The sequence below is a fragment of the Neovison vison genome, chromosome X (assembly GCF_020171115.1).
Source record: "Neovison vison isolate M4711 chromosome X, ASM_NN_V1, whole genome shotgun sequence".
In the NCBI taxonomy this organism is placed as follows: domain Eukaryota; kingdom Metazoa; phylum Chordata; class Mammalia; order Carnivora; family Mustelidae; genus Neogale; species Neogale vison.
This window is the reverse complement of record NC_058105.1, coordinates 46,837,528-46,863,262: the sequence shown is the minus strand read 5'-3', so window position 1 is coordinate 46,863,262 and position 25,735 is coordinate 46,837,528. Positions and strand designations below refer to the sequence as shown.

Genomic DNA, 25,735 nt, shown 5'->3' with positions numbered 1-25,735 from the left:
AGAAAAAAAAAAGACAGAAAATACTAATTGATGTATACTCCTCAACTAAATATATCCCCACCTCCCAGCCCAGACTTAGCTCACATCTAGCTTCTGCTTTTGTTACTTCAGTAACAAAAGCATAAGGACCCCCTAAAATGACAGTCTTGACACCTGACACTTGACACTGCCTTGCGTGGAGGTAGCAGAAAGCAGCAAGTCTTCCCAATGAAGCTTATCCCATGTCTTTATGTCCTCACCAATCTCCAGGTTTTTAAATGTCTACCCTACTTAGAAACTGTCTTTGGGTATTTTCTAATCTGTATGTTCTCTGAGGGCAAGGACCTTGACTGATAATTTCACTGTGTTCTCCTCCAGTACCGAGAACATTGCTGTGTATACAGTAGGAGCTCAATGAGTACTTGCTGATTTGTTAATTACCAGGATCTTCTATGGCTTTCCTTAGCACTGAGTATCAGCCACCAAATAAAAAGTCACTCACTACTTGCTGTAAAGTCACCCTTTGACTTCCCCTTTACTTGATCTTGACCTGGCATCCTACGGGTTTTCTTTCACCAAATTTGCACTGCCCTGTGAGGCTTTTTCTTCCCCTCACCACCTTGTCCAGAATTGCCTTTCCTGGTTCTTGTCACGTGCTTCTTCTCTGGTGCCTCTGATACTCACCGGCAGAGTTATGCTGATGGTAGTTGATGAGCTCAGGTATGGTGCTGAAAAGGTGCTTCTCTGCCAGGTAATACTGGCTCTGAGGTGTGGAACACACAACATAATGGCGGATCACCCCTTGAGGGTCCCTGAAGAAGTGGAGGCTGGGTCAGTGACTTGGGAGCAAGGGTCAGGAGGACCCAAGAAGTAAAGCGAAATGAATTTTGCGTGTAAGGGGCAGAAACCATAGGAGGGACACACCATGAAAACACCTCTGTCCTTTGTCCCCAGGGCCTTGACACAGTAACACTCACCCTGTTGATTTAGCAAACACAGACACGGTATATTTTCCAGCTTTGCTGGAGTCTCTGACAATGAAACCTCCTTCTTTCCCCTGAAACAACAAAAAAGAAGCCAACTTTAAGGAGGAAGTGGCATTCACACCTGCCCGAACTTGAGAGAAAAATTGAAGACTGAATTTTACTGCTGAGTGAGTGCCATGTTTTAGCAGCAACATCACTGCTTTTGATAGTGAAAAGTCTAATTGAGACCACCACCCCCCATAATATGACAGTCTTGACACTGCCTCGCTTTGAGGGGACAGAGAGCAGAAAGCCCTCACTTGTTGTGCAAGGAGACTGCCATTTGCCTGTGGTCACACCCTTACCTCTTGCTTTAGCAGCTGTTCAGCTTGACTCCGGGTCATGTGTTTGGAATACCACCTGTAAAGGGAGAATGTTTCAGTGGCTCTTAGGCCATGGCATTAGCTGCTTAGAGGTTAGAGCGCCTTCCACAGTTCATCTATGCCAGTGGTTCAATCCAGTTCACTCAGCTCCTACTTATGGAGTACCTATCATGTGCATAGTACCCTGCATCTTTTTCCCAGAGCCTGGTTGGAATTGAAGAGTAGAGGACAAAAGGCAGGTGGCAGAGGGATGTAGGGATGAGATCAGGGACAGGGCACCCAAGGACAATCCATTTCCACAATTCAGGAGAAGGGACAGTGACAGAAGGTTGACATTTTCACCCTTTCAAATGCTTCCTATCCAGCCGTCAAATCCTTTTCCTTGGTTCTTCTGGATTTGGGGGGAGGGCATGATGATCTATCCAGCTCTCATAAGCAAAGGGTGTTTGGAGTGAGGGTAAGACATAGCTACTAATTTAAGGTGGTGGCATCATTTGACCCAGTTGGTACTGACTTTAATAAGTATCTTGAAATAACATATTGAAAGTATAAACATGTATATACTGTATTCAGTTCCTCTGGGAAGACTGTGCTCTGGGCACATAAGCATACTCACTCATACATTTCTATGGAGTCTTCTGCTTCGGTGACATAGTTACTAGGGATGTAGCCTTCCTGCCTGAAGAGGAGACAATGTGGTAGATCACCCAGCACTTCCCATCCTTGTGGGAGGAGGGGGGATAGATTCATATGCACCCCGTATCTCTGAGCTCAGAACCAATCTCAAATGGAGATCTATAAGCCACTCCCCTCCCTCAAAGAGGATCATGCCACTGATGCATGGCTAGGCCAGTGAAGTGTGTGGTTTCTGCACATGCGGCACTGATATATGTACATGGCAACATATGGCCCAGACCCTATAGGCTTAGAGATGTGGCGACAAGCAAAGCACTCTGGGAAGGATTTGGCAGGACAGCATATTCCCTTTGGGGTGGAAAGAACAACTGCTGACTGGGATACCACGTAGGGGAATTAAGCTGCAAGCTTCTGCACACGTGTGGAGAGGGTTCCAGAAGAGCTGGAGTGGACTCACCCATTTTTATCCCGTGCTCGCCACCAGGGTAAGTTGCTCTCCTCCAGGATAAAATACTCGTCACCCTTTCGTAGCTGTAGGTCATTTGCATTCATCGGCATGTAATCATAAAGGGCTACAACCTTTTTCAGCTCACTTGTAGAGACAGGTGTTGCTGTTGGCTCAGGGGGCAGTGGCTTTTTCAAGATCTGTGTAGTTGGGGGAAAAAGTAGGGGTGTTTGGCTAGATTTGAAGCACCCACCTCTTCTCCCACAACTCTCTGGCTTACTCGAAACACCAGTCTAACCTAAATCAGGCATAAACAAAAAAGGTTTATTCAGCATTCATTCAACAATGATTCTCAAGTATCTGTGCTGGGCTCTCAGCCTCGAGTGCACGTTGGAATCATCTGGAGAGTGGTTAACAATCCCGGGCAGTTTCCTATATTAATCACGTCAAAATCTCAGGGGCGGGGCCCAGGCATCAGTATTTTAAAGCTTCCTGGACAAAAACCACGAACAGCCACGATCAAGAAAGCTTGGCACTAAACTAGTACATGGATCTGCTAAGTGGCCCTGAATCTTGGTTTCCTTGTTTGTATAATGAGCATAACTCCTACCCTGCTTACTTACAAAGTATGAGAAAGTGCTTTTTAGACTTCAAAAAGTAACCAAAAAACCAACTTTTAAAATAATATATTAGTGGTAGGGTCAAGTATTGGGTATATGGGTGTTTACTGTTAAATTCTTAAAACTTTGTTTGAAAAATATTTTTTTTCAATTTTTTCCCATTTATTTATTTTCAGAGAAACAGTATTCATTATTTTTTTCACCACACCCAGTGCTCCATGCAAGCTGTGCCCTCTATAATACCCACCACCTGGTACCCCAACCTCCCACAAAAAATATTTTTTATTTAAAAAAACAGGATTTGTTTTGTTTTAAACAGGTGATTGGATTAAATTGTTGCCAAGAACATCCTAACAGCCCCCTCTCTCACCACCAAAGAGTGGTAAGATTTGTCCTATTCAGGACAAATCCCATGTCTCCACATGAACATCAATTAACACTGCCAATTCCCATGGGAGTTCTAAGACAGGTGTGTTTTCAGAGTGTTACTGTAAGATTCCTTTTTTTAATTTAAATTTTATTTTTAAAGTGATCTCTATACCCAACATGGGACTCAAACTCACAACCCCAAGATCAAGAGTCACAAGCTCTACTGACTGAGCCAGCCAGGCACCAGTGTAAGTTTCTATTTAAGCAGTAACAGCATAATTTCCCTGTATACCTGGTCCTCCTCAGGCGTGGGAGGAAGGGGCTTTTTTGTCTTTCTGTGCGAACTCCCAGGTTTTAAGCCTGCAAAGTAAGAAACCAGTATTGATATAGAATGCATCTTAGGAAAGGGCCAGGGACAGATTTGCTCAGGAACTTAGCTTTTGTACACAGTTCCTTTAAGACAGTTCGGAGAAGTCTGAGGGCGTACAGCCTTGTGAGAAGTCACATGGTTTGGAGAGCAGAGCGCCAGTGGTATTTGCGCCCCGACTAATCCCCCTCCCCAGGCCCCTCTGTGCATTGGCCAACCCTTTAAAGAGTGACGGATAGAATCCAAAGAGACAGAAATTTATCTTGATCGTATCTCTTACTTCCATTCCGGTTCTCCAGAATTTGGCAGCCCATCGCATTTTTGGCTGTCTGAGAGCAGCAGAGATACTGCCCATCTATCCAGAAGCAAGGGTGGTATTTCTGTACCAGGTCGCTATTGTACCGGATTACTGTAAGAGGGAGAAAAGAGAGAAAGAGATCACATCTGATGTTCTGAAGAATTCACCATTTGCATGTTTTCCTCTTTGACAAAGGGTAGTGGTGAGCTTCAAATAACTCTCCCTTCCTCCCCCACCCTGAAGGAAAGCAGACGACAAACCAGTTAGCTCACATCCCTGGCCCTGGAAAGTTCGTATGCAGTTCTCTGCAGTGGGCTGTCATGATGACTGTCTCCTGACTACCAAGATAAGAATATCTGATGTCTCCAGAGCCCAAGAGAAACACACACACACACACACACACACACACACACACACAGAATCTGTTTTCCCAGTAAGCATTTCAATCCTCTTGTAAGACAAAGTGTTGATGACGGTGTTCTTTTCCAGATACAGGAAACAATGTGCCCAAGCCAAACTCTTATTCCAGTTCTTAGCATACCAGTGTTCCAGCCACCTGAGTGATCTTTTATTTTATTTAAGATTTTATTTATTTATTTGACAGACAGAGACAGGGAACACAAGAAAGGGGAGCAGCAGGCAGAGGGAGAAGCAGGCTCCCAGCTGAGCAGGGAGCCAGACATAGGACTCTATCCCAGGACTCTGGGATCATGACTGAAGTCCAAGGCAGATGCTTAACCGACTGAGCCACACAGGCGTCCCCTAAGTGATCTTTTAGAGATATTTGCTTTGGTGAGAATGTCTGCATCAGGCTTTCGGTGTTCAGAGAATAGTCAACAGAATGGAACTCAGGAGCAAATGAAGTGATTCTTCCTGGTTCCATTATTCCTAGGGCCACTGAAGTGGCCTGAGCTCATTGTGGGAAACAAACACAGCACCTCCATTTCCTTCACAGAGTCATGAGGCTCAAAAGAGGTCCCAGAAGCCAAAGTCCTTTGTAAAGAATACAATGGTTTGCAGATAGGAGGAATTGGCATCACTTTTTTTAATACTGTGGTATCTCTAGGATCTTAGCATGAAGTCAATTAGTCAAGTCCTCCTGGGATCATGTTGTCAGATGACAGAGAAGCAAAGACAACTGAAATAATTGACAACAGCTAGCATTAGGGCAAAAAGACCTTAAATGGTCTAAGAAAATGCACATCTGAGGGACACCTGGGTGGCTCAATTGGTTAAGCCTGTGCCTTCAGCTCAGGTCATGATCCTGGGGTCCTGGGGTTGGGCTCCCTGCTCAGTTAGGAGTGTGCTACTCCCTCTCTCCCTGTCCCTTCCTGCCATGCTCTTTCTCTCTCTCAAATAAAAAAATAAAAAATCTTAAAAAAATACAATGTGCGGGGGGTGGGAGGTTGGGGTACCAGGTGGTGGGTATTATAGAGGGCACGGATTGCATGGAGCACTGGGTGTGGTGAAAAAATAATGAATAGTTTTTCTAAAAATAAATAAATTGGAAAAAAAATACAATGTGTACATTTGAGGACCTACACATTTCAGTGTTTACTGCTAAGAGGAAGTCCATATAACTTCTTTAAAAGATTAAAAAACAAGTCAAAACTTTCCTCTATAGAGAACAACTCAAGTTCTTAAGAGCTTGCTAGTTACACTCATTCACTTAAGACTTTGGGGGAAGCCTAGAAGCTTCTGATGGCCAGGCGCATTTTACAGGCAAATGAACAAACGTGCTGTTTTTTTTTTTTTAAAGTACTATTTTAATGCTTTTCTAAGAGCATTTGAAGACTTCTAACCATTAGTCCCAGTCCATCCTCACCCCTTACTTTCTTAGCACTCCCTTTCACCATCTTACCAAGCACAGTGTGGTGGGAGCTATTCAGATAAGGAGTTGCATTGTCTGTAGAGAATTTTATTTTATTTAATTTTTAAAAATATTTTAAAGATTTTTATTTATTTATTTGAGAGAGAGAGAGAGAGCATGCATGGGGGGGCAGAGGAAGAGGGAGAAGCAGACTCCCTGCTGAGCAGAAAGCCCCACAATGAGAGGCTCCACATGGGGGCTGGATCCCAGATCCCAGGATCCTGAGATCAGAGGTTTAACGGATTAAGCCACCCAGGCACCCATCTATAGAGGATTTTAAAACAATAATAAAACCAACCCAAAGTCTTTCTTTTATTATTACCAGCCACTGGCAATTCTGAACCATGTTCCAGATATCAACCGAACTGATTGCTCTCACTATTTCCACTCTCTGCCCACCCTCCCCCAACCATTATTCTTCACTCAGGGATTTGAAGACCCTCTGGTCAGGCCTAGACGTTGGTAGACCTGTAAAGAATTGTTTCTCTCTCTCTCTCTCTCTCTTTTTTTTTTTTTTGGTTGTATATAAGAATTTCTTTTTTTTTAATTAACATATAATGTAATGTTTGTTTCAGGGGTACAGGTCTGTGAATCATCAGTAATACACAATTCACAGCACTCACTATAGCACATACCCTGCCCAAGGTCCATTACCCAGGCACCCCAAACCTCCCAGCCCTCTCCCCTCTAGCAACCCTCAGTTTGTTTCCTGAGATTGAGTGTCTTATGGTTTGTCTCCCTCTCTGGTTTCCTCTTGTTTCATTTTTCCCTTCCCTCCCCTATGATCCTCTGTCTCATTTCTCAAATTCCTCATATCAGTGAGATCATAGGATAATTGTCTTCTCTGATTGACTTATTCTGCTTACCATTAATACCCTCTAGTTCCAACCACATTGTTGCAAATGGCAAGATTTCAGTTTTTTGTTTTTGATCTGCCAAGAATTCCTAATCAACCCCTGGCTACTCTGATAAAATAAGGTATGCAAATAAGCTAATGAGGGCACATAATGCTTTCTGCCCTCTCTACTTCCAGCAGATCATAAGGAGCTCACCATATGTTCCCAAATACTGCCTGCCTCTTAAGAGGTCCCTTGAAGATGACACCTTTTCCTTTTGTTGCCCAATCCAGAGCTGGTATTTCTAGCTACTTAGTTGAGAATTGCCAAAGTAGAGTGTTTGTCATGGACTGTGTCCCTTCCACCCCCGAAATTCATATGATAAAGCCCCTCAATGTCATGGTATTAGGAGATGGAGACTTCGGGAGGTACTTAGGTCATAAAAGCAGAGTCCTCATGATGGAAATAGTGCCCTTATAAGAAGAGACTTGAGAGAGATTCTCTCTCTCTGGCATATGAGAAAGTAGCCATTCTGCAAGCCAGGCAGATAGTTCTCACCAGAAACCAAACCCACTGGCACACCGATCTTGGACTCCCAGCTTCCAGAACTGTGATAAATCAGTATTTGTTGTTTAAGCCACTTGGTCTATGGTATTTTTTTTTTTATTAACAACCCAAGCTGACCACCACTGTGTCCAAGTGAGAGGGCCAGGAAAGACTACTGCACTGATGCATAGGGCCAGTCCTGTCTGGGAATATTAATGGTTGGTGCACATATCCTAAGTACTTGATGGGCTGAAACTCTGCTTCAGGCATGCACGAAGTAGCCCTCCCTATACTGGTTGTTGGAGTTTTGCCAATGCCCCTCTTTCTTTCATTATCGGTGAGCTCAGGCCTTTTGCTTATTTTTGATATTGCAATTTGGAGAGGATCTACTGAGCTTGACCAAAGAAAGATTCTAGAGAAAATGCAGACAACTATCTGTGGTGCTATACCATTAAAGTGTGCACTGCTGTGTTCAAGGAAATGGAAGAAGAGAGTGTATGGCTACGTCCTCAGGGATGAAACCTCTGCATGGAAGGTGCCACTGAAAAAAGATGGCAGCTGGATATGGGGCACCTGAAGCCCTACTTTTATTTTTTTTATTTTTATTAAAAAAATTTTTTTAAAGATTTTATTTATTTGACACAGAGAGAAAGAGCACAAGCAGAGGGAGCAGAAGGCAGAGGGAGAGGAAGAAGCAGACTTCCTGCTGAGCAGAGAGCCGGAGGCAGGACCTGATCCCAAACTCCTGGGATCATGACCTGAGCCCAACATAGCCACTTAACCGACTGAACCACCCAGGCATCCTGAGGCTCAGATCCAGGACTGGAGAAGTTTCCCTCATGTACTTTCATAGCTAATACCCCTGCAGACGTAGCCAGTACCCTGATGAAGTCTCCTTCTCATGTTAGTGATTTGCAGTTGGTGCATTTCATCCTACAGTAGGATAACTTAACCCCGGAGTAGGATTTTATGCTGGCTAGATTAGTTCATGACTGGCATTGCCAAAACCTGGGGCCATTCTGGTGTTGTTAGAACTTGCACCTAAATCTCCTAGCAACTGTGGTATTTGTTGCAAGGTCCTTCCTTTTTGGGTCATGTTGTTGGCCCAGGCAGGCTCAACAAGACACACACCCAGGTCTAGAACAACTGGAAATGAAATGCCTTCCGTCAAATGCAAGAGAGAGAAGGCAACAATGCACCTTAACTCACACTAACCATCCACACTCATAACCCAGTTGAAAGGGTGGTGTTTTCTGTTTGTTTTGGCTTTATTTTTACTGTTGTAAGTTTACCTGCCCAGTGAACTTTAATAATAGTGTATAACCAGAATAATAGGTTTGCCATTTGAGTCAGTAAACCAAGTTTACAAGCTGAATATTCTTATCCTCTGTCATTGCTCATACCTTGAATGTAGAGGGCACTCTAGAAGTATTTGTTAGGCTAATCTATGACTGGTTTTGAAATTCGTCGTTTAAGTGTAAAGGAGTTACTAACTTGCACATGTTACATTTTTTTTCTTTTCTGATTCTCCCTCAGTATGTCCCATCATCCCCTATCTCCAAACTAAATCCTAGCTGTCCATCAACATGGAGCCCAACTACCCATGGTGGTTGTTTACCCTTACAGAAATATCTGTTGATACAACAGATATGCTCCCTTTCTGTATGCAAGGCACTGTATGACACACTGTGGAGAAAACCAAGGAAGTACAAATATATAGGCCCTCTGTGTACTCGTTTTGTACCCCTAGGGCTAAAGCAGGCCTCTTATTTCAAAACATGCCAAGAATTGGACTTCGTGGTACAAGATAGCACCAATTTGCAATCTCAACATGGCCTTCCTCTAGAATATCTTGCAGCCAACTACAGGTGTACTTTCTGGACTTGAGAACACCCAAGCAGCATGACACTAGGCAATAAGCTTAGGTTCTGGAGTCCTACAGACATAGGGATGTGGTGAAGACCCAGGCTTCACCTCTCTGCATGTCTCTGAGTGTGACCATGAGCAGGTTACTGAACCTCTTTGAACCTCAGTTCCCTCATCTGTAAATAGGGGAATGATACATACTTCATAGGCTTATTGTAAGGATTAAAAGCTAGTTTACTTGAAACAGTTGGCACTGAGCCTGGAACATACTAAGTGCTCATTAAGTGAGTAATTAGTAATTACTATACGATTGTCTTGAACCCAAGGTAGCTGTGGGAATTCAATGAGATAATAAATGTAAGATATCTAGCTCAGTGTCTGGCATGTAGCAAGGATTCAATAAATGACCCCTTTCTTCCTTTCTCCTCTCCTCTTTCAGCTTGAAAGATTTGGTGATGTTTATTTTGGCCAATCAGACTTGCATTCAAGGGAGTGAAAAAGGGTGGTACAGTGAACCACTGAATATCAGAATCTAAATGTTAAGACAAAGGGCTGTCGTGCAATAACCCAACCATGCTGTTATCAGTCTGCCATCCTTCCTGTTTCTCTAGGCAGCCTTTCCTGATGTCAACTCAACCAGTTAATCTCTCAGTCACTTGACATGTGGCTATATATACACACAAATATGTCTGCATGCATCCTGTGCTGCAAGCCTTTAGAGTCAAGTTTATCTCAGCACACTGTATGGGCTATGTCAAGTGCTGAAACTGTGTTCAAGTTTAAGTCCTCACAAAGCAAGGAACATGAACATGTTCCTTAGAAAATATTTAGCCACAGTGAAGAGATGTACAGTGCTTTTCTGTACAGTGTTTTACAGTTTTCTAAGGCTTTCACACACATTACTTCATTGGATCATTCGGACAACCTTGGAGGTAGGTATGGCAGACATTGTTATGATTTCTCTTTCAGAAGAAGAAATGATGCCTCAGAAGAAGCTTCTTGGCCTACATTCCAGAGGTCACCCAGTTTATTTGTGGTGGGAGAGGGCTTGGAAGGAGATTCCCCACTGTAACTTCAAACATTCTTATGATAATCTAATCATTGGAACTAGGTATTTTATATTTAGGACTTGAAATATTGCAATGACCATTGAATGACACACCACACCACCCTCAAAATGGGTGTAAAGAGTGGGACTGTTTTATAGATAGAGAAATAGAGGTGCCTACAATTGTAGAATTGCACTAGAGAGATAGTGGTAGAACTGGGTTGAAACCCTGAGTCTAGCACATTATATTTTATTCATAAAAGGGAATATGAAACTCAATTGTATCACTAATAATGGAGAAAATGCATTCTACCATCCTTGCTCTCTGTCATCCTCCTTCCCCCTCCCTCCTCTCTTTCCTTCCTTCCCTTCCGCCTCTTCTCTTTCTTCTTTCTCTCACCTCCCTTTTTCCATCCATTCTTCTTTTCCCTCTCCTTCTCCCTCCATCCATGTCTCTTTCTCCTTCCTCTCTTCTCTCTTTTTCTCCATCCCCACTTTCTTCCCTTCTTTCTTTGGAAACTTTCTTTTCCAAATAATTCTCACCATTTTTGAGCTGGTGAATCCAACGCTTCCGCAGTTCTTCAGTTGGGGAGAAGACATAAAGAGGCCCTTCATCATACACAACCTGAATGAAGCAATGGACACACAGACTTCAGCAGTTAGGATTCAGAAGAAAGAAGAAAGTCTTTGAAGGAACTAATCTTAAGCTACAATTTTGTATATCCATAGTGGAAAACAAAGAAAGGTAGGGTCTTCTGTCAGTATCCAGGGTTGTAGGATTTAGAAATTCTTAGCTTTTTAAATAGTCCCAGATCCTCATGACTTATGTTTCAGTTTGTGTGTAAACTTAGTTCATAATATTTCCCCCAGCCTTGGTGGAGACAGGATTTGTGTTTATTCAACAAAAAATATTTTATGATCTTATTAAAACTTGAGTTTGTATAGAAGAGAAATGGAAGTAATGATTTGTATAACTTAAGTCTTGTTTGGTAGATGAGGGTTATTCACTTGGATAGTATGAAGCAAAATTTTAACTTATGGCTAATTTTTCTCCTACTGCCTAGAGGCCTCCCCTTGCCAAAACAAACCAAGTTTGAAACCACAAAAGAGTAAAGTATATATTTACTTCAAAAAGAGAAAAATATATATTAAGCTTTGTCTTCAGATCAAACAGGCAGTAATTTTTTGAACACTTCACATGTACAAGACATTGTGTTAGGTGTTCTGGAGGTTCATGAAACATGTGGTTCTAATCCTCACAGACTCAACAGACATTACGTACTGGATTCTGAAATCAAATGTAAATTAATTTGAATTATCTGGTATTTGGCATTACCCACTAGGCCAACCAAACAACATCTTGTTGAAAGACGATAGTAAAAACTATGTCTAAAACACTCCTCCTTCACAGGTTTTGTCGACTTTGATATAGTCAGGGACATGAACAAGATCCTTGCACATTTTTCTCTTTGGTTCTTAATCTAGCTGTGCTCATAAATCCATGACAGAAAGCCCCCTCCCCTGAGACTTTCCACTTCCTTTTCTGGCTTTCACTGTTTGCAGAGGCTGCTATGTTCACAACATGTGACCTACAGAGTTTTTAGGACACAAGCAAACCAAATTGTAGATTGAATCTGAAGCTTTACTCTCCTTCATGGGTTACAGTGCACCTCTGAAACAGATGTCTATGTGGCTCTTCAGTTACTTCAGACTAGAATAGAATTTAGGTTTATGGGTAATGTAATGAGCCTTCCCCATACCGAACTTCCTAATAACTACTCCTTCCCTCCCCTTTTCTGTCTTTTCAACCCACATGACCACCACTAGACAGATAGGCAGAACCAGAAGGAAGTGAAATGCTCACCCAACAAACAAAGCATCTTTCTCAATGCAGTTACCATAGACAAGACACACTATAATAGAATTACTGCCATTATGGATTCTCTTTGAGGTGTAGGGACTAAAAGGTACCATGTTAAATTGGGAAAATAGAAAAGAAAACAGTCTTAGCCCATGTCAGTCTCATTTCTCCCTTCAGCTTCCTTGTCCACCTCAAATTCTGTTCACTGGGACCTAGTATTCTTCACTGTGCCCTGCACCCCAACCCTAATTATTACATTACAGGTACCTTTGAGAGATGGTGAGAGAAAACACTTTACCTGGAATGGGTAAGGGAACCTTTCAATGATTGAAATCTGCTCCATTTCACTGGACTCTTCACCCCTTCTCTGCAATGAAAGATGAAAGCATATGCCACTGTAGAAAACAGTGTGGAGATTCCTCAAAAAGTTACAAATAGAGCTACCTTACAGCCCAGCAATTTCACTATAGGTACTTACCCGAAGAATACAAAAACACTAATTCAAAGGGATATGTGCACCCCAGCATTTACAGGAGCATTACTTACAAGAGCTGAGATATGGAAGCAGCCCAGATGTCCATCAATTAATGAAAGTATAAAGAAAATGTGATATATTTATATAAAGGAATGTTATTAAGCCATTAAAAAGAATGAAATCTTGCCATTTGCAACAACATGGATGGAGCTAGAGAGTATAATGCTAAATGAAATAAGTCAGAAAAACACAAATACCATATGATTTCACTCGTATGTGGAATTTAAGAAACAAAACAAACAAGCAAAGGAAAAAAATGAGATAGTCAAGGCAAGAAACAGATTTTTGAGTATAGAGAACAATCTGATGTTTACCAGAGGGGAGGTGGGTGAGTGGGTTAAATAGGTGATGGGGATTAAGGAGTGCACTTGTGATGATCACAGGAAGATGTATGGAACTGTTGTACTATATTGTACACCTGAAACCAATATAGCACTGCACGTTAACAAACTAGAATTAAAATAAAAACTTAAAAAAGAAAGCATAGTTATTGGTTGATGCATTGTTCTTTTTTGGATTTCCTTAGGTATTGGGAGTCCTCTGTAGTCGCTCCAGAAGAATTTCCTGCCTAGACAATGCTAATTATTAGAGATTGCTTTCTTTAACCCAGTAGGGACACATGTCCATAAGATTCAGCACATACATGTTCAAAAAAAACCTCAGGCATCTCAAACTATCGAGGAAAGGGAGGTTACCACTACTTCTGGTGTGTGTGTTGGGGGGGCTATTTCACACCATACATGAAAGTAAATTCAAAAGCTTAATGGATGGATTCAAAGCTTAATATAAAAATGGAACAATGAGTGGACAGAGAAAAGAAATAAATGACTATATATAATTTTATGGGAGACAAGACTTCCCACTATAATGCTAAAGGTTAGACTCATTAAGAAAAGATGAACTAATTTGATGACATAGATTTTAAAACCCAGAATGGTAAAAATGAACAAGTAAAAAACACCATAAACAAAGTTCAAAGATAAATGAAAAACTGGGGAAAATATTTTCAACATGTATTATAATTAAGGATTGATTCTTTTAATATATCAAGATCTCTTTTTTAAAGATTTTATTTATTTATTTGACAGACAGAGATCACAAGTAGGCACAGAGGTAGGCAGAGAGAGAGGAGGAAGCAGGTCCCCTGCTTAGCAGAGAGAGCCCAATGCGGGGCTTGATCCCAGGACCCTAAGACCATGACCAGAGCCAAAGGCAGAAGCTTTAACCCACTGAGCCACCCAGGCGCCCCTATATCAAGATCTCTTAAAAAGTACTTGCAATAAGGTAAACATTTCAATGGAAAAATGGCAAAAAATAAACAGGCAATTCACAAATGGAAAAACATAAATGAACTGTAAGACATATAAACGTTCAACCTTATGAGTAACCAAATATTGAAAAATAAGTCAGCAATGAAATATCACTTTTCTTGGCTGTCAAATTAACAATCATATAAAATATCTGGTAATGGAAAGAATGTAGAGAAATAGAGATACTCTCATGTATAGCTTGTAGGAGTGTACAAAATTTAAATTACACTGCTAGAAAATAAAATCGAATAAAAAGATAAACATAACCAAATTGTGCAGATTTAATAAAGAGAAGAACAATATTTTACTTCTAGGAAGTTATTATAAGGTAAAGAATAGCAAAAGTTCGTAAAGATGTATGCAAGGATGTTCTCAGTGTGGTTATAATATCAAGTTGGAACAACTTAAATGTGTAATAGTAAGAGATTGGTTAAACAAATTGCAGTATATTCATAATAGAGAATACCACACAGCCATTAAAATCACATTATTAAAGAGTATCTATTCTCATGGGAAAAATTTCCATATATTGTTAAATTGAAAAAGTACATTACAAATCAAGATGTGTAGTATGATTCTAAGTTTTAAATATCTAAGTACATAGGGGCACCTAGCACACTCAGTAGGAAGAGCATGTGACTCTTGATCTCAGGGTCCTGAGTTTGAGCCCTACATTGGGTGTAGAGATACTTAAATAACATTTTTTAAAGATTTATTTATTTATTTTAGATGAGAGAGAGAGAGAGAGGAAGAGAGGGTGCAAGTGGGGGGAGGGGCAGAGGGAGAGAATCTTCAAGCAGCAGACTCCCAGCTGGGCCTGGAGTCCATCACAGGGCTGAATCCCAGGACCCTTGAGATCATGACAGGAGCCAAAACAAAGAGTTGGATGCTTAACCAACTGAGTCACCCAGGTGCCCCCTAAGTAAATAAACTTTACAAAAATAAATACACAACATACATATTAGTGTGAACATAGGTGTTGCAAGTGGAGAAAAACAACTCTAAGTCTGTATACCAACATACATTAGTCATTTCTAACTGAATAATGGGATTATGCATGATTTTATCATCTTTATTGTGCTTTTTTGTATTTTCTAGAGTTTCTATAATAGGTACACACTACTCTTGTAATTAGGAAAAAATAATAAATGATATTTTTAAAAGACTCAACTCAGAAATCCATAGGCATTTTGCCTTGGAGAGGCTCTGGGAAATGAGAGGAGAATCAAGAGTGAGTTGTTAAAGAATCTCATGACTCAGGGGTGCCTGGGTGGCTCAGTGGGTTAAGTCTCTGCCTTTGGCTTGGGTCGTGATCTCAGGGTCTTGGGATCGAGTCCTGCATTGGGCTCTCTGCCCGGCAGGGAGCCTGCTTACTCCCTCTCTGCCTGCCTCTCTGCCTGCTTGTGATCTCTGTCTGCCAAATAAATGAATAAAATCTTTTAAAAAAAAAAGAAAAGAAAATTTCACATATTGGGACCCCTGGCTGGCTCAGGCAGTGGAGCATGTGACTCTTGATCTCAGGGTTGTGAGGTGGAGCCCCACGTTGGTTGTGGAGAATCCTTTTATTTATTTATTTTATTTTTTATTTTTAAAAATAATTTTATTTTTTTATGTTAGTCACCATACAATACAACATTAGTTTTTGTGTAGTGTTCCAAGATTCATTGTTTATGTACAACGCCCAGTGCTCTATGCAATACGTGCCCTCTTTAATACCCACCACCAGGCTCACCCACCCCCCTCCCCCCTCCCCTCTAAAACCCTCAGTTTGTTTCCCAGAGTCCATAGTCTCTCATGGTTTGTCTCCCCCTCCAATCTTCACCCCCGTATTTTTCCTCTCCTTCTGCTAATGTCTGGAGATTCCTTTTTAAAAATAAAATCCTTCCAAAAAAAAAAGAGAGAAAATTTGATATGTCTTCGTAAAATTGGTATTAGAACATTTCAACATTAAGTGAGTTGTTCTGCATCTGGGGGAAAAATGCTGAAACTCAGTATAACCAAGAACAGAGTGAAGAATTTTGTGAGGGAGCTTTAACACATTGCACAGCATCACGGGTTTATTTACAGAGAGTTGAAGTGTTCTAAGTTTCTCACCACCCATTCCTGCTCTGACAACAGGCTCTACTTACTGGAATCTGTCTCTCAGGGGGAGGATTTTTTTCAGGAACCACTGTTTCAACGCAGGTGATCTTCTCAACGTCTATCGAGCCCTTCTTACTGCCTCTTCTCTGAGAGAGAATGAGGAAGAAAATGGAGAAAGATTAGGAGTGACTAAGCAAACAGATAATTAGATTTTGTTATCTAATCATTGAACCTAGTGAAGTGACACCCACACCCTATCCATCAGGACCTGCCATTCTGGGTGGGGGGGGGGGAGCAAGAACACTTCCAGATCTATTAATCTAAACTTCCTTGACTACCAGATAGAGGGCAAATACTATAGAAGAGTGGATGACTGTGTGTGCCTTTACCATAAAAAATAAATAATTTTTGAGACTTGGATTTCCTTCTCAAAAATATTTAATGAATGATTACCAACTGCAAGATTCCAATGGTAAGATTACCCCCTCCTCGCCCATGGTTTCTTCGCACCTTTGAATTTTTGCGCCAGTGTGGATGCAGTTAGTTCTAGGCTAGGAAACATTTTCCCGAGTTTGAAATAGACCTAGGTCCCTACCCACCTCCCTCCTCCAACCAAAAATTATCTACCTCCTCAAGGAAGATCTAAGGCCAAATCCTAGATACTCAGGTTTCACAGCAGAGAAACTTACCCCACGTTCAAAGTCATACTCATAGTAGGAAAGTTTGTGCACAGTCAAGAGAAAGAGGCGCTTCTTGAAGTTTAAAGGCGAGGTCTTCTTTTTCTGTTGGGATCGCTTCAGAAAGATGCTCTCCAGTATCACGGCAGCCATAGCTTCTTTCTGGAGCTCACTTGTGTGCTGTTGATAAAGAAAGTTCTTGAGGACCCAGCACATAAATCCTCATCCCTCCTGGTTTCCCCTTAGCCTGGCCACTTAGTTTCAAATGGAACAGAATCATGAAAAGCTAATGAAGAGCCTTCCTCCTACCTTCACATCCTTCTTCCACAGCCTCCATCTCGGCCAGTATTCAGGTGTAATGGATGCGCATTGAATAGGGAGGACGGGTTCAGCGTGAGTTCATGTACACTGGTTTTTTGTATAAGATCATGGAATGCTCTGGAGTCAAAGGCCATGTACCTGTGTGCTTGGTAATGTCTGGAGGCCATTTTATACTAACCACCTTTTATTTTACGTGCAGGATCTGTGAACAGCAAAAGTCTCAGTGCAACTGTTGATTCTGATATCCCCAGAAGGGACAATGCAGGTGCTAGAATTCCACTGAGGCAGATATTGGACTTTCAGTTCCCAGTTTCCTAGACAGTGAATGCAGTTTTTCAAACAGTGTCCCACCGGGTCTGTAACCCAGGGGTCTAGTAAGAATACGGAGGCTGCACCTGCAGTTATGGACGTATACTAACTGCCGCCCAACCGATTTTGCCCATCAGCCACTGGCTGAGCTACAAAGGATACAAGCTTTGTTCTAAAACTGAAAAACAATTTTGGGGGGAGGCAGTTATTGGTTGTTTTTGGTTTTGGTTTTGGTTTTGGTTTTTTCTCTCCTTTTTTTCTTAGATTGGTTCTTGTAGACATTGTCATACAGAAGTGATGCAACTGTCTTGCTCTTATGAATGCCATCTCTGATTATTTACGAAAAGTAACCTGTTTACCCTCTCTAAACTCACAATACTCTAGAAAGACTCGGTTTAGGTAACTGAAGTACAAAAGTGCAAAGAAAGTTATGAAAAATCACCATTGGCTCTTTTGATTCACGCAAAACATGCTTCTTATTAGTTATTCACTTAAAGTTTATGCACAATTGCATAGTACAAATTCCAAACCTTCCTTAGAAAGATAAAGTGAAAACATAAATACTGTCACAAAATGGGGCACTAAATAAGTATTGAAAAAATCACCAGCTCACCTCAAATTTTGTTACATGTGGGTTTTTCTTAAGGGGGAAATAGATGGCATTTTGTAAATCTAAACTCCTTGTGCTTCTGGTGGCATCGTGGATTCTGGATAAATAAAGTCAGCATCATTTTTTTTACCTGCCAAGCACAGATTATTGCTCACACCAGGGAAGCAAGGGAGTGGTTTTTATCAAAGTCTGAGGCTATCCGCACCGTTATTTTGCTCTTTCCTGTGGTGTAGAAAATTCTATTACCATACTGGGGAGACATTAAAAATAGGTTAAAGGAACACCAGGGATGTTCAGAATGATCACTTTGCCACTTATTCACCATGTTGATGCGACTCTCTTCTGGTGCTGGATTCATTCAATGGTTTATAAATGATCTTTTGAGAAAAATTAGGCCAAGGAGCGTACCTCTTCCCACACCTTGCCACACAGTTCCCTGACTCCTTGGTTTAAATGGTCTCCTGCAGGAGTGACGAACTGATAAGACTTTACAACCGGAGGACTTTCTAATGCTCAACACCCACAGAGATTTCTGTCAAACCTGAAATTATTCAATTATTCAGAAGTAGTGGTAACCAAGTAATGATACCGTATTCTCAAGAACTGTCAACGTATAGAGATCCTTGTAACAATACCATTTTTTTCCACAGTGAATTCCGATTAAGTACCTCTTCACAATCAAAAAGACTCTGATTACAGAGGAAAAAATAAAGCCTTAATGAAAGTGAGTAGCATGAGCAGTAAATTGGATCAGAAGCCTCCCAACAAACTACATCCAGTTTTCTTTCTGTTAGCTGAATAAAGCATACCCATCATTTTACCTTCAGTTTTGTTGCAAGCTCTTGATGGACACATTCCCTGCTCTGTCCCAGCATCCGCTTTAGTCTTGGCCTCTGCTCTTACTTCCTATAAGATAGGTCCTTCTGGAAGCTGCCTCTGCTCTTTTTCTCTTTTAGAACAAATCCAGTTTGTACAAGAGGACGCCTTCCTCTCTTTCAAGTGTCTATTGGGTTAGGGTTCAGTGCTGGTCTAAGTATGAGGAAGTAAGCGAGTCTCTCACTAGCCATCACCCCTCAGAGCAAGGGGTGAAATGGCCTCTACGGCTAGACTATTGAGTTAAAGGATTGCCAGGATTTCCAAGGTCTGGTTTCCCCATCTTTGACTGCTTTCCCCTTAATTCCTTGTGATCCAGTCCAGACACACAGCCTGAAAATGTGGTAGTTCCTCCTTAGCCATCACCGATCCATCCACCAATATAATGTGAAAGGAGGTAAATCTGTCTTTATGTCTTCCTGAAGGTTGGTGTGTGATGGACCCTCTGCATTGGAGGGCAGCTGCAACTTATTTGTGGAAGTTTCTAAATTTCTTTCTAACCATATCAGCAGCTGACAGTCAATTTGACCACAAAGGACGCACCGTGAGGGCTGACCCTCCACTTCACTCAGACAGTGGGGGTGGGGGTGGAAACCAGAAGTGACATGAATATTATACACACACACACACACACACACACTGTTGTTCATATAAAGAAAGAGGAAGAAAAATAATAGAAAAACACAGAGCTCTTCATTTAAAATACAGAATTCCAGCATTAAAATGTTCTCTTTATTATACTACAAATTCAAGGATTTTCATGTAGCCACATTTGCAGCCTCCCAGCTCCCTGTGGAGCAGCAGAATTCATAAAGAGAATGCTTGTAAGAGCTCAACCATCTTACAAACTTCACTATGCCAAGGAATTGATACAAAAAGCACCTGCAGGATCCGTAAACTAAACCTTTGGCCCTATCATTTGGCCTTTGGCCCTATCATTGCTCAAGCTAAGAGAAACACTATCAGGGACAACACCAGAGCAAAATTCAGAAGACTGCACAGCCTGCCTATGATTGGGAAGAGTCCTGGAGATGCTAGTTAGAAATAACCAGTCAGTCATAGTTCAGATAGCTACTTAGCCAGAATATCCAAGAAATAGCATTCTCTCTTTATTTCTCCTTTAAAGCATTACTCAATTGCCCAGAGCCTATCTATTTGGTTTTCTCCCCAGGGAATGGGAGGAAACTTGTGTTTCTTTCAGTGCAGTCTATACTCATTATTTATACTCATTATTTCATTTATTTCTCTCAACACAGAGCTGAGGAAAATGAGACTCATGGAAGTTGTGTGACTTGCTCAACCTCATCCATTTGTGACTCCATAGCCCTTGCTGTTTCTGTGATACCTACCTCATTGCCTCCCGGATATATAAGGCATATATATATATATATATATATATATATATATATATAATTATTATTTTTTTGCCTTCAATGAATTTTGATGCTATCTACTTCAGCACCCTGTCATCCCCCATGGTTATCATCAAAGAGCAGTTGGGAGAGACCCTCTGCATCTTCTAGGAACATTTGGCAAAAGAGGAAATGGTGGTAAGTTCAGGGGATGAGAGAGATTGCAGGGTCCTGGAGCATTTTCCTCTGCAATAATCCTCCAAGTAAAAAGGATGATTTAGCTCTGTTAACTGTCAACTGTACCTTCTCCCACATGTGGACTCTTTTTAGTCATGCCAGATTTTCTTACGTTTTCTTTTAAATCTTCCACAAGGAGATCCTAACTGGTGTTACTTGCTGTTTTCTTTTCAGGATTTCTTTTCATTGTTGATGGGATAAAAGCATAAGATTAGGTGAAACACCCATCCACTCTTTGTCCCTAGGGTTGTTATTGCATCCTGTGAATACAAAATTTTGATCAAATGTATTTTCTTTTACACTATAAAATGTTTCAAATAGATGGTATAGAGAAGAACAGTACACCCAGGTACTCACCAAGCTCTAATACAATCTTAACATTGTGCCATAATTGCTTATGGTGTTTTCAGAAATAAAATACTACCCATAGAGTCAAAACCTCTTTGGATACTCCTTTGCAACCAATCCCCGTCCTTCCTCAGAGGTTAACAATATCTTGAATTTGGTGTTTATCATTTCTAGGCATGTTTTTACATTATTACTGCATATGTAAATATCCACAAAAGATATTTAATTTGGTTTGCATGTTTAACATTTTTTAAAAGATTTTATTTATTTATTTGACAGAAAGAGATCACAAGTAGGCAAAGAGGAAGGCAGAGAGAGAGGAGGAGGCAGGCTCCCTGCTGAGCAGAGAGCTCAATGCGGGGCTCGAACCCAGGACCCTGGGATCATGACCTGAGCTGAAAGCAGAGGCTTTAATTCACTGAGCCACATATTCTTCAGCAGCTTGCTTTTCTTCTCAGTATAATTTTTAAAGAATGATTTACTTATTTATTTGAGAGAGAGAGAGAGAGAGAACACACTTCGGTGTGAGTGGGGCGAGGAGCAGAGGGAGAGAGAGTATCCCAAACAGACTCCCAGCTGAGTGTGGAGCCCTGCATGGGGCTTGATCTTACCACCCATGAGATCATGACCTGAGCCGAAATCACAAGTGGGATGCTTACCCTACTGAGCCACCCAGGTGCCCCTCCCAGTATAATAGTTTATGATTTATTTATGTTGGTAGCTCTAATCTATTTCTATATGTTTAAAGTATTCTGTATGATGAATTCATCACATTTGGTTTGTCCATTCTCCTATTGATGGATATTCAGATTGCTTGTTTTCAATTATAAGCGATGCTGCTGTGCACATCCTTGTGCAAGTGATCATGGTTTTCCACTCTCAGAATGAATTCTCAGTTACTCAGACGAAGTGGCAAACCCAGGTCTGGCTTATCTGTTGGCCTATGTGCTTTGTGTTATCCCTTGTTCCCGTTTCAGTCCTGTCTTCCTGAAGTTTTACTATGGAATGTGGTAGAATTAGCAACTGTCTGAAATTAGAATAGGTATGACGGGCTAAATTTAGCTTCCCCCCAAATCTCTTCTCAGTCCCAAGAAGCATCTCTCAGGTTCCGATTGAGATTTTCACTGAGAATTCCTTGGCCTGGGAACCAGAAGAGACGTCTTCTTTAGAATATAACCATAGCAACAAAGAAACCAAATTACTCTTGCTAAATTCCCAAGAAGCTCTAGTCATTATTTGATAAACTTCATGGTCAGTGTAACAGGTGACCAAATTTGTGGTGAGGCCCTCCAGCCAAAATCAGTTTTCTGGCTGTGTGTTGCCCAGGGAACTTCTCACCTCCCGCAGTCCTTTCTAAGAGGTCTTGGGTCTCTGGTTCTTCTTCAGCCTCTTGTCATGTTAACATTGACTGTGGGAGCCAGATAGTTAATCTGAAGTCTGCACTCAGCATCAGACTGGTGCTAATACTTTCAGCACTGTCCCTCTGCTCTGAGGGTGACTCCTGTGGTGTCCATTTTTAGCTCTGGACTTGAGAGGCCCTTTGGCCTTCTCTTTAGGTTCAGTTTTTGTTTTCCATGGCTTAAACATATGCTTTGTTTTCTCTTTCAATAGTAAATGAACACATTTAATTATAAAAAATGTTTCAAGGACAAGAATATTGAAAAGAAAATCTCAATTACAAGCTCATTTTGCAAAGGCATTAATCTTGGGGCATATTACCTTCCATTTTTTCTTGTGCATTTCTCTTAGGTTGGAGATCGCGTTATGTATAGTATTTGCAGTTTCCTTGCATTCCTGAACATTATCTATCCATCCATCCTCCCAACACACATTTTCCCCAAAATATCTGAAGGTCTTGTTTAACAGTATTCCTGAGTATTTTTCCGTGGTATTAGTATCTCTATATAAGTATCATTTACCAAGTCAGAAAGTGCGTGCATTTTGCATTTGGAAATATATTGACAAAGTAGTTTCCAGAGGCATTTTACCAATTTCCACTCCAGACATCAGTTTTTGAGAGTCTGCTTTTCCCATTTCTTTATTTATTTTCAGCTCCATTTCTAGTCAGTTTTTTTACTCTGTTTTTATTGCCGACTAGTCTGCTTTTTCATTGAGCCAGTGATCTGGAACTCCAGTGTATTCCAACCTACAACTTGTCTAAAATTTAACTTATCTTGACTCTATAGAATCTTGTCTTCTAGGGGTGAGCTAATTAACTATAGTTTATTGTTTTTAGGGAAGCAAGGCTGTGAGATGAGCTTGACGTTCAGATAAGCAACATTAACTCTCAGGGCATCTGGTGATGCTTCTCCGAGAGTAAGAAGGAAAGCCTGGGATTAAGGATTTTGTGTTTCAAACACCCTGTGTCAGTGCACAGGAACCTCTATAGAAACTGAAAGTCACACGTGGCCTATTTGTTTCAGGGTCCTCAGAGGAGTTCTCTCTCCCCCTCCCCTGATGGCTTCATTTGCATAACCAAGCAGCTTTGGAGTGAATTAGGTCAATGTCTTGTTTCTAGCTTCTTGTTGAATACTGCCTCACTGAAAATTCTAGCTCTCCCTTATTACCAGGAGTTAGCAATTGGTCTCAGCATAGCATCTTTGGGCAAACAGCAGCAGGGATCTGGAAACTCTTTGGAGAACATCTGAACTCGTTTTCAAAAGGCATGTCTTCCCCTTACACCTAAGTCACTTCCTGGTATGGGTTGAGTCCACTGAAAGGAAAGTCTCTGTAGGAGATTTGTTCAAATGGAAATAGTATATCATGGTGATGATAATTTAAAATTGCACCAAGACCCTTGAATTGGATGGAAAATTGCACTGTTTCTCACCATAAAGGGTTCACAAAGGGCTCCAGACAAACACATCACTGGCCATAAGCAACAGAATTTGGGCTTTAACACAAACAGTTTAAACAGTTTGGCTATAAAGGAGGTCAGAACAGAGCAAACAGGGTTAGCCTTAAGGGATAGTGTTTTGGTTGAATGCTTTAGGTTCCATGAGTATTTGCATTTTGTGGCTTATTAGGAGGATGGCATTGTTTTATCAAATAACTGAGGCTCCCAAGAGGCTATAGCACCCTGGTTTCAGGGGCTTGGCATGCAAAAGGAGGGAAGGAGCAGAGCTAGAACACAGCTAACAGTACAGAGGACAGTCCCTCAGCTTTATAGAGCCCTACTTCTGGGCTTTGCTGCTGTTCTGCGTCTGGAAACCCACAACATGCCATAGAGATTTGGAGCTTGGAGAACTGGGTGATCAGGAAACTGGGCCAGGACTGGGGCGTCTGGGTGGCTCAGTAAGTTAAGTGTCTGCCTTTGGCTCAGGTCATGGTCCCAGGGTGCTGGGATCGAGCCCTGCATTGAGCCCCACAGCAGGCTCCCTGCTCAGCTGTGAGCCTGCTTCTCCCTCTCCAACTCCCCCTACTGTGCTCTCTCTCTCTGTGGCAAATAAATAAATAAATAAATAAAATCTTTTTTAAAAAGTTAATTGGGGATGCCGGGGCGGCTCAGTTGGTTGGGTGGCTGCCTTTGGCTCAGGTGATGATCCCAGTGTCCTGGGATCAAGTCCCACATCGGGCTCCTTGCTCCGCAGGGAGCCTGCTTCCCCCCAACCCTCTCTCTGCCTGCCTCTCTGCCTGCTTGTACTCTCTCTCTCTGACAAACAAATAAATAAAATCTTTTTAAAAATAAAAATAAAATAAGAAAGGAAATCGGACCAGGATTCCATTTGGAGGTCTAATAGCTCATCCAAGGATGTCTTGATCAGGGTCACCAACCACTTTTATTCTAAATGCCACACCATCTGCCCTAGGCAGAGCCGCTCAGGCAGTATAAAAATCAGAGCAAACATGGAGATATTAGCACTTACAATTGCCAGGCTTTAACCGTTTTATATATATTAACTGAATTATTATTCATGACAATCCTATAGGGAAGGTACTAGAAAGGGAAAGGAAAGGGCAGGAATAATCTAATGCAGTTCAACAACTGTTCATTAAGCTCTGAACCTATTCCCGGGAATGCGGTAATGAACGAGATAAAAGGGGGGTGTATAAGAAGAGGGAATACAAGTAGAGAGAGTAGGGGGAGGAAAAGGAGTAAGGGGACGGAGAAGGGGGAACGGAGAGGGAGAAGAGAAAGGAAGAGGAGAAATGATGAAGACAAAAGAAAGCCGTGCACATGGCAGGCAGTGCTAATAGGAAAAACTGGCCCCATGACCTCAGGGGTCAGCCCCACTGTTTGGGCTGAGGCTGAGGCTATTTTCTTCTGGCCCAGTCTGTGACCCACATCACCACGAGGCTGGCACACACAATCCTTCCAATAATCCAGCTCTGCTCCTGGCAACAACGGCCCGAATTAGCCCATGGCAGGCAACTTCCCCCCAGGGTTAGCCTGGGCTTTTCCCCAGTTTACAAAGGCACGTGAGCTTTTACTGTTCTCTCAATGTGCCTCTTAGATTTTCTTCTCCTAAGGGCCTCTGGACACAAATCTACCTTTTGCATCTTCAGGCAGTATTTGACCAAATGGCATATTTGTATCCTCCTGCCATCACCAAGATTCCTCTTTTGCCAAGGTTTGCAAGGGTGCCCACTTCCAACAGTTGCTACCTGTTCCAGTGGTCCCCTCATGTCCCTCTTTGCTCTTTTTCTTCTTCCCCCCACAACCTGACTCAGAAGGAACACTTCAGTCCCTTCTGATCATCGGGAAGGACTGCCAGGGCCTTGCACTGATGACATTGCTACCCTCTGTCAGCCTCCTTTTCGGGCAAGACTATATGGCATGAGCCATGCTTTCTCTCCTGCCTTGAGGGGGGCCCCCATGAAAAGGATTTGCGGCGGCTGCCCAGCCCCTGCCATACCCCAGACCCACCTCAGTCCTGACTTAATGCAGGTAGCTTCCCAGATGCATTGAGATGCCAGGACTTTGAAGGTGTAATTCGATCTCAGAAGACACTGGCCCTGGAGACATATTCTTACAGTCCAGAGAGGAAGGAC

The 25,735-nt window shown here is 41.8% G+C and overlaps 1 protein-coding gene across 4 annotated transcripts in view; it reads right to left on the bottom strand.

Moving 5' to 3' along the window:
- BTK (Bruton tyrosine kinase) overlaps nucleotides 1-25,735 on the bottom strand; it is a 32,726-nt gene extending 6,991 nt beyond the window's left edge. The window contains exons 1-12 of one of the 4 annotated variants that reach the window (XM_044235095.1): nucleotides 25,611-25,735; nucleotides 16,706-16,873; nucleotides 16,064-16,162; nucleotides 12,388-12,456; nucleotides 10,772-10,853; nucleotides 4,045-4,173; nucleotides 3,690-3,757; nucleotides 2,421-2,608; nucleotides 1,944-2,006; nucleotides 1,310-1,364; nucleotides 957-1,036; nucleotides 664-791 (exon numbers count right to left, since the gene is read on the bottom strand). In XM_044235095.1, the coding sequence (XP_044091030.1) occupies nucleotides 664-791; nucleotides 957-1,036; nucleotides 1,310-1,364; nucleotides 1,944-2,006; nucleotides 2,421-2,608; nucleotides 3,690-3,757; nucleotides 4,045-4,173; nucleotides 10,772-10,853; nucleotides 12,388-12,456; nucleotides 16,064-16,162; nucleotides 16,706-16,846 (1,102 nt within the window). In that variant the 5' untranslated portion in view covers nucleotides 16,847-16,873; nucleotides 25,611-25,735. The other 3 variants (XM_044235096.1, XM_044235094.1, XM_044235093.1) reach the window with 3 other exon arrangements.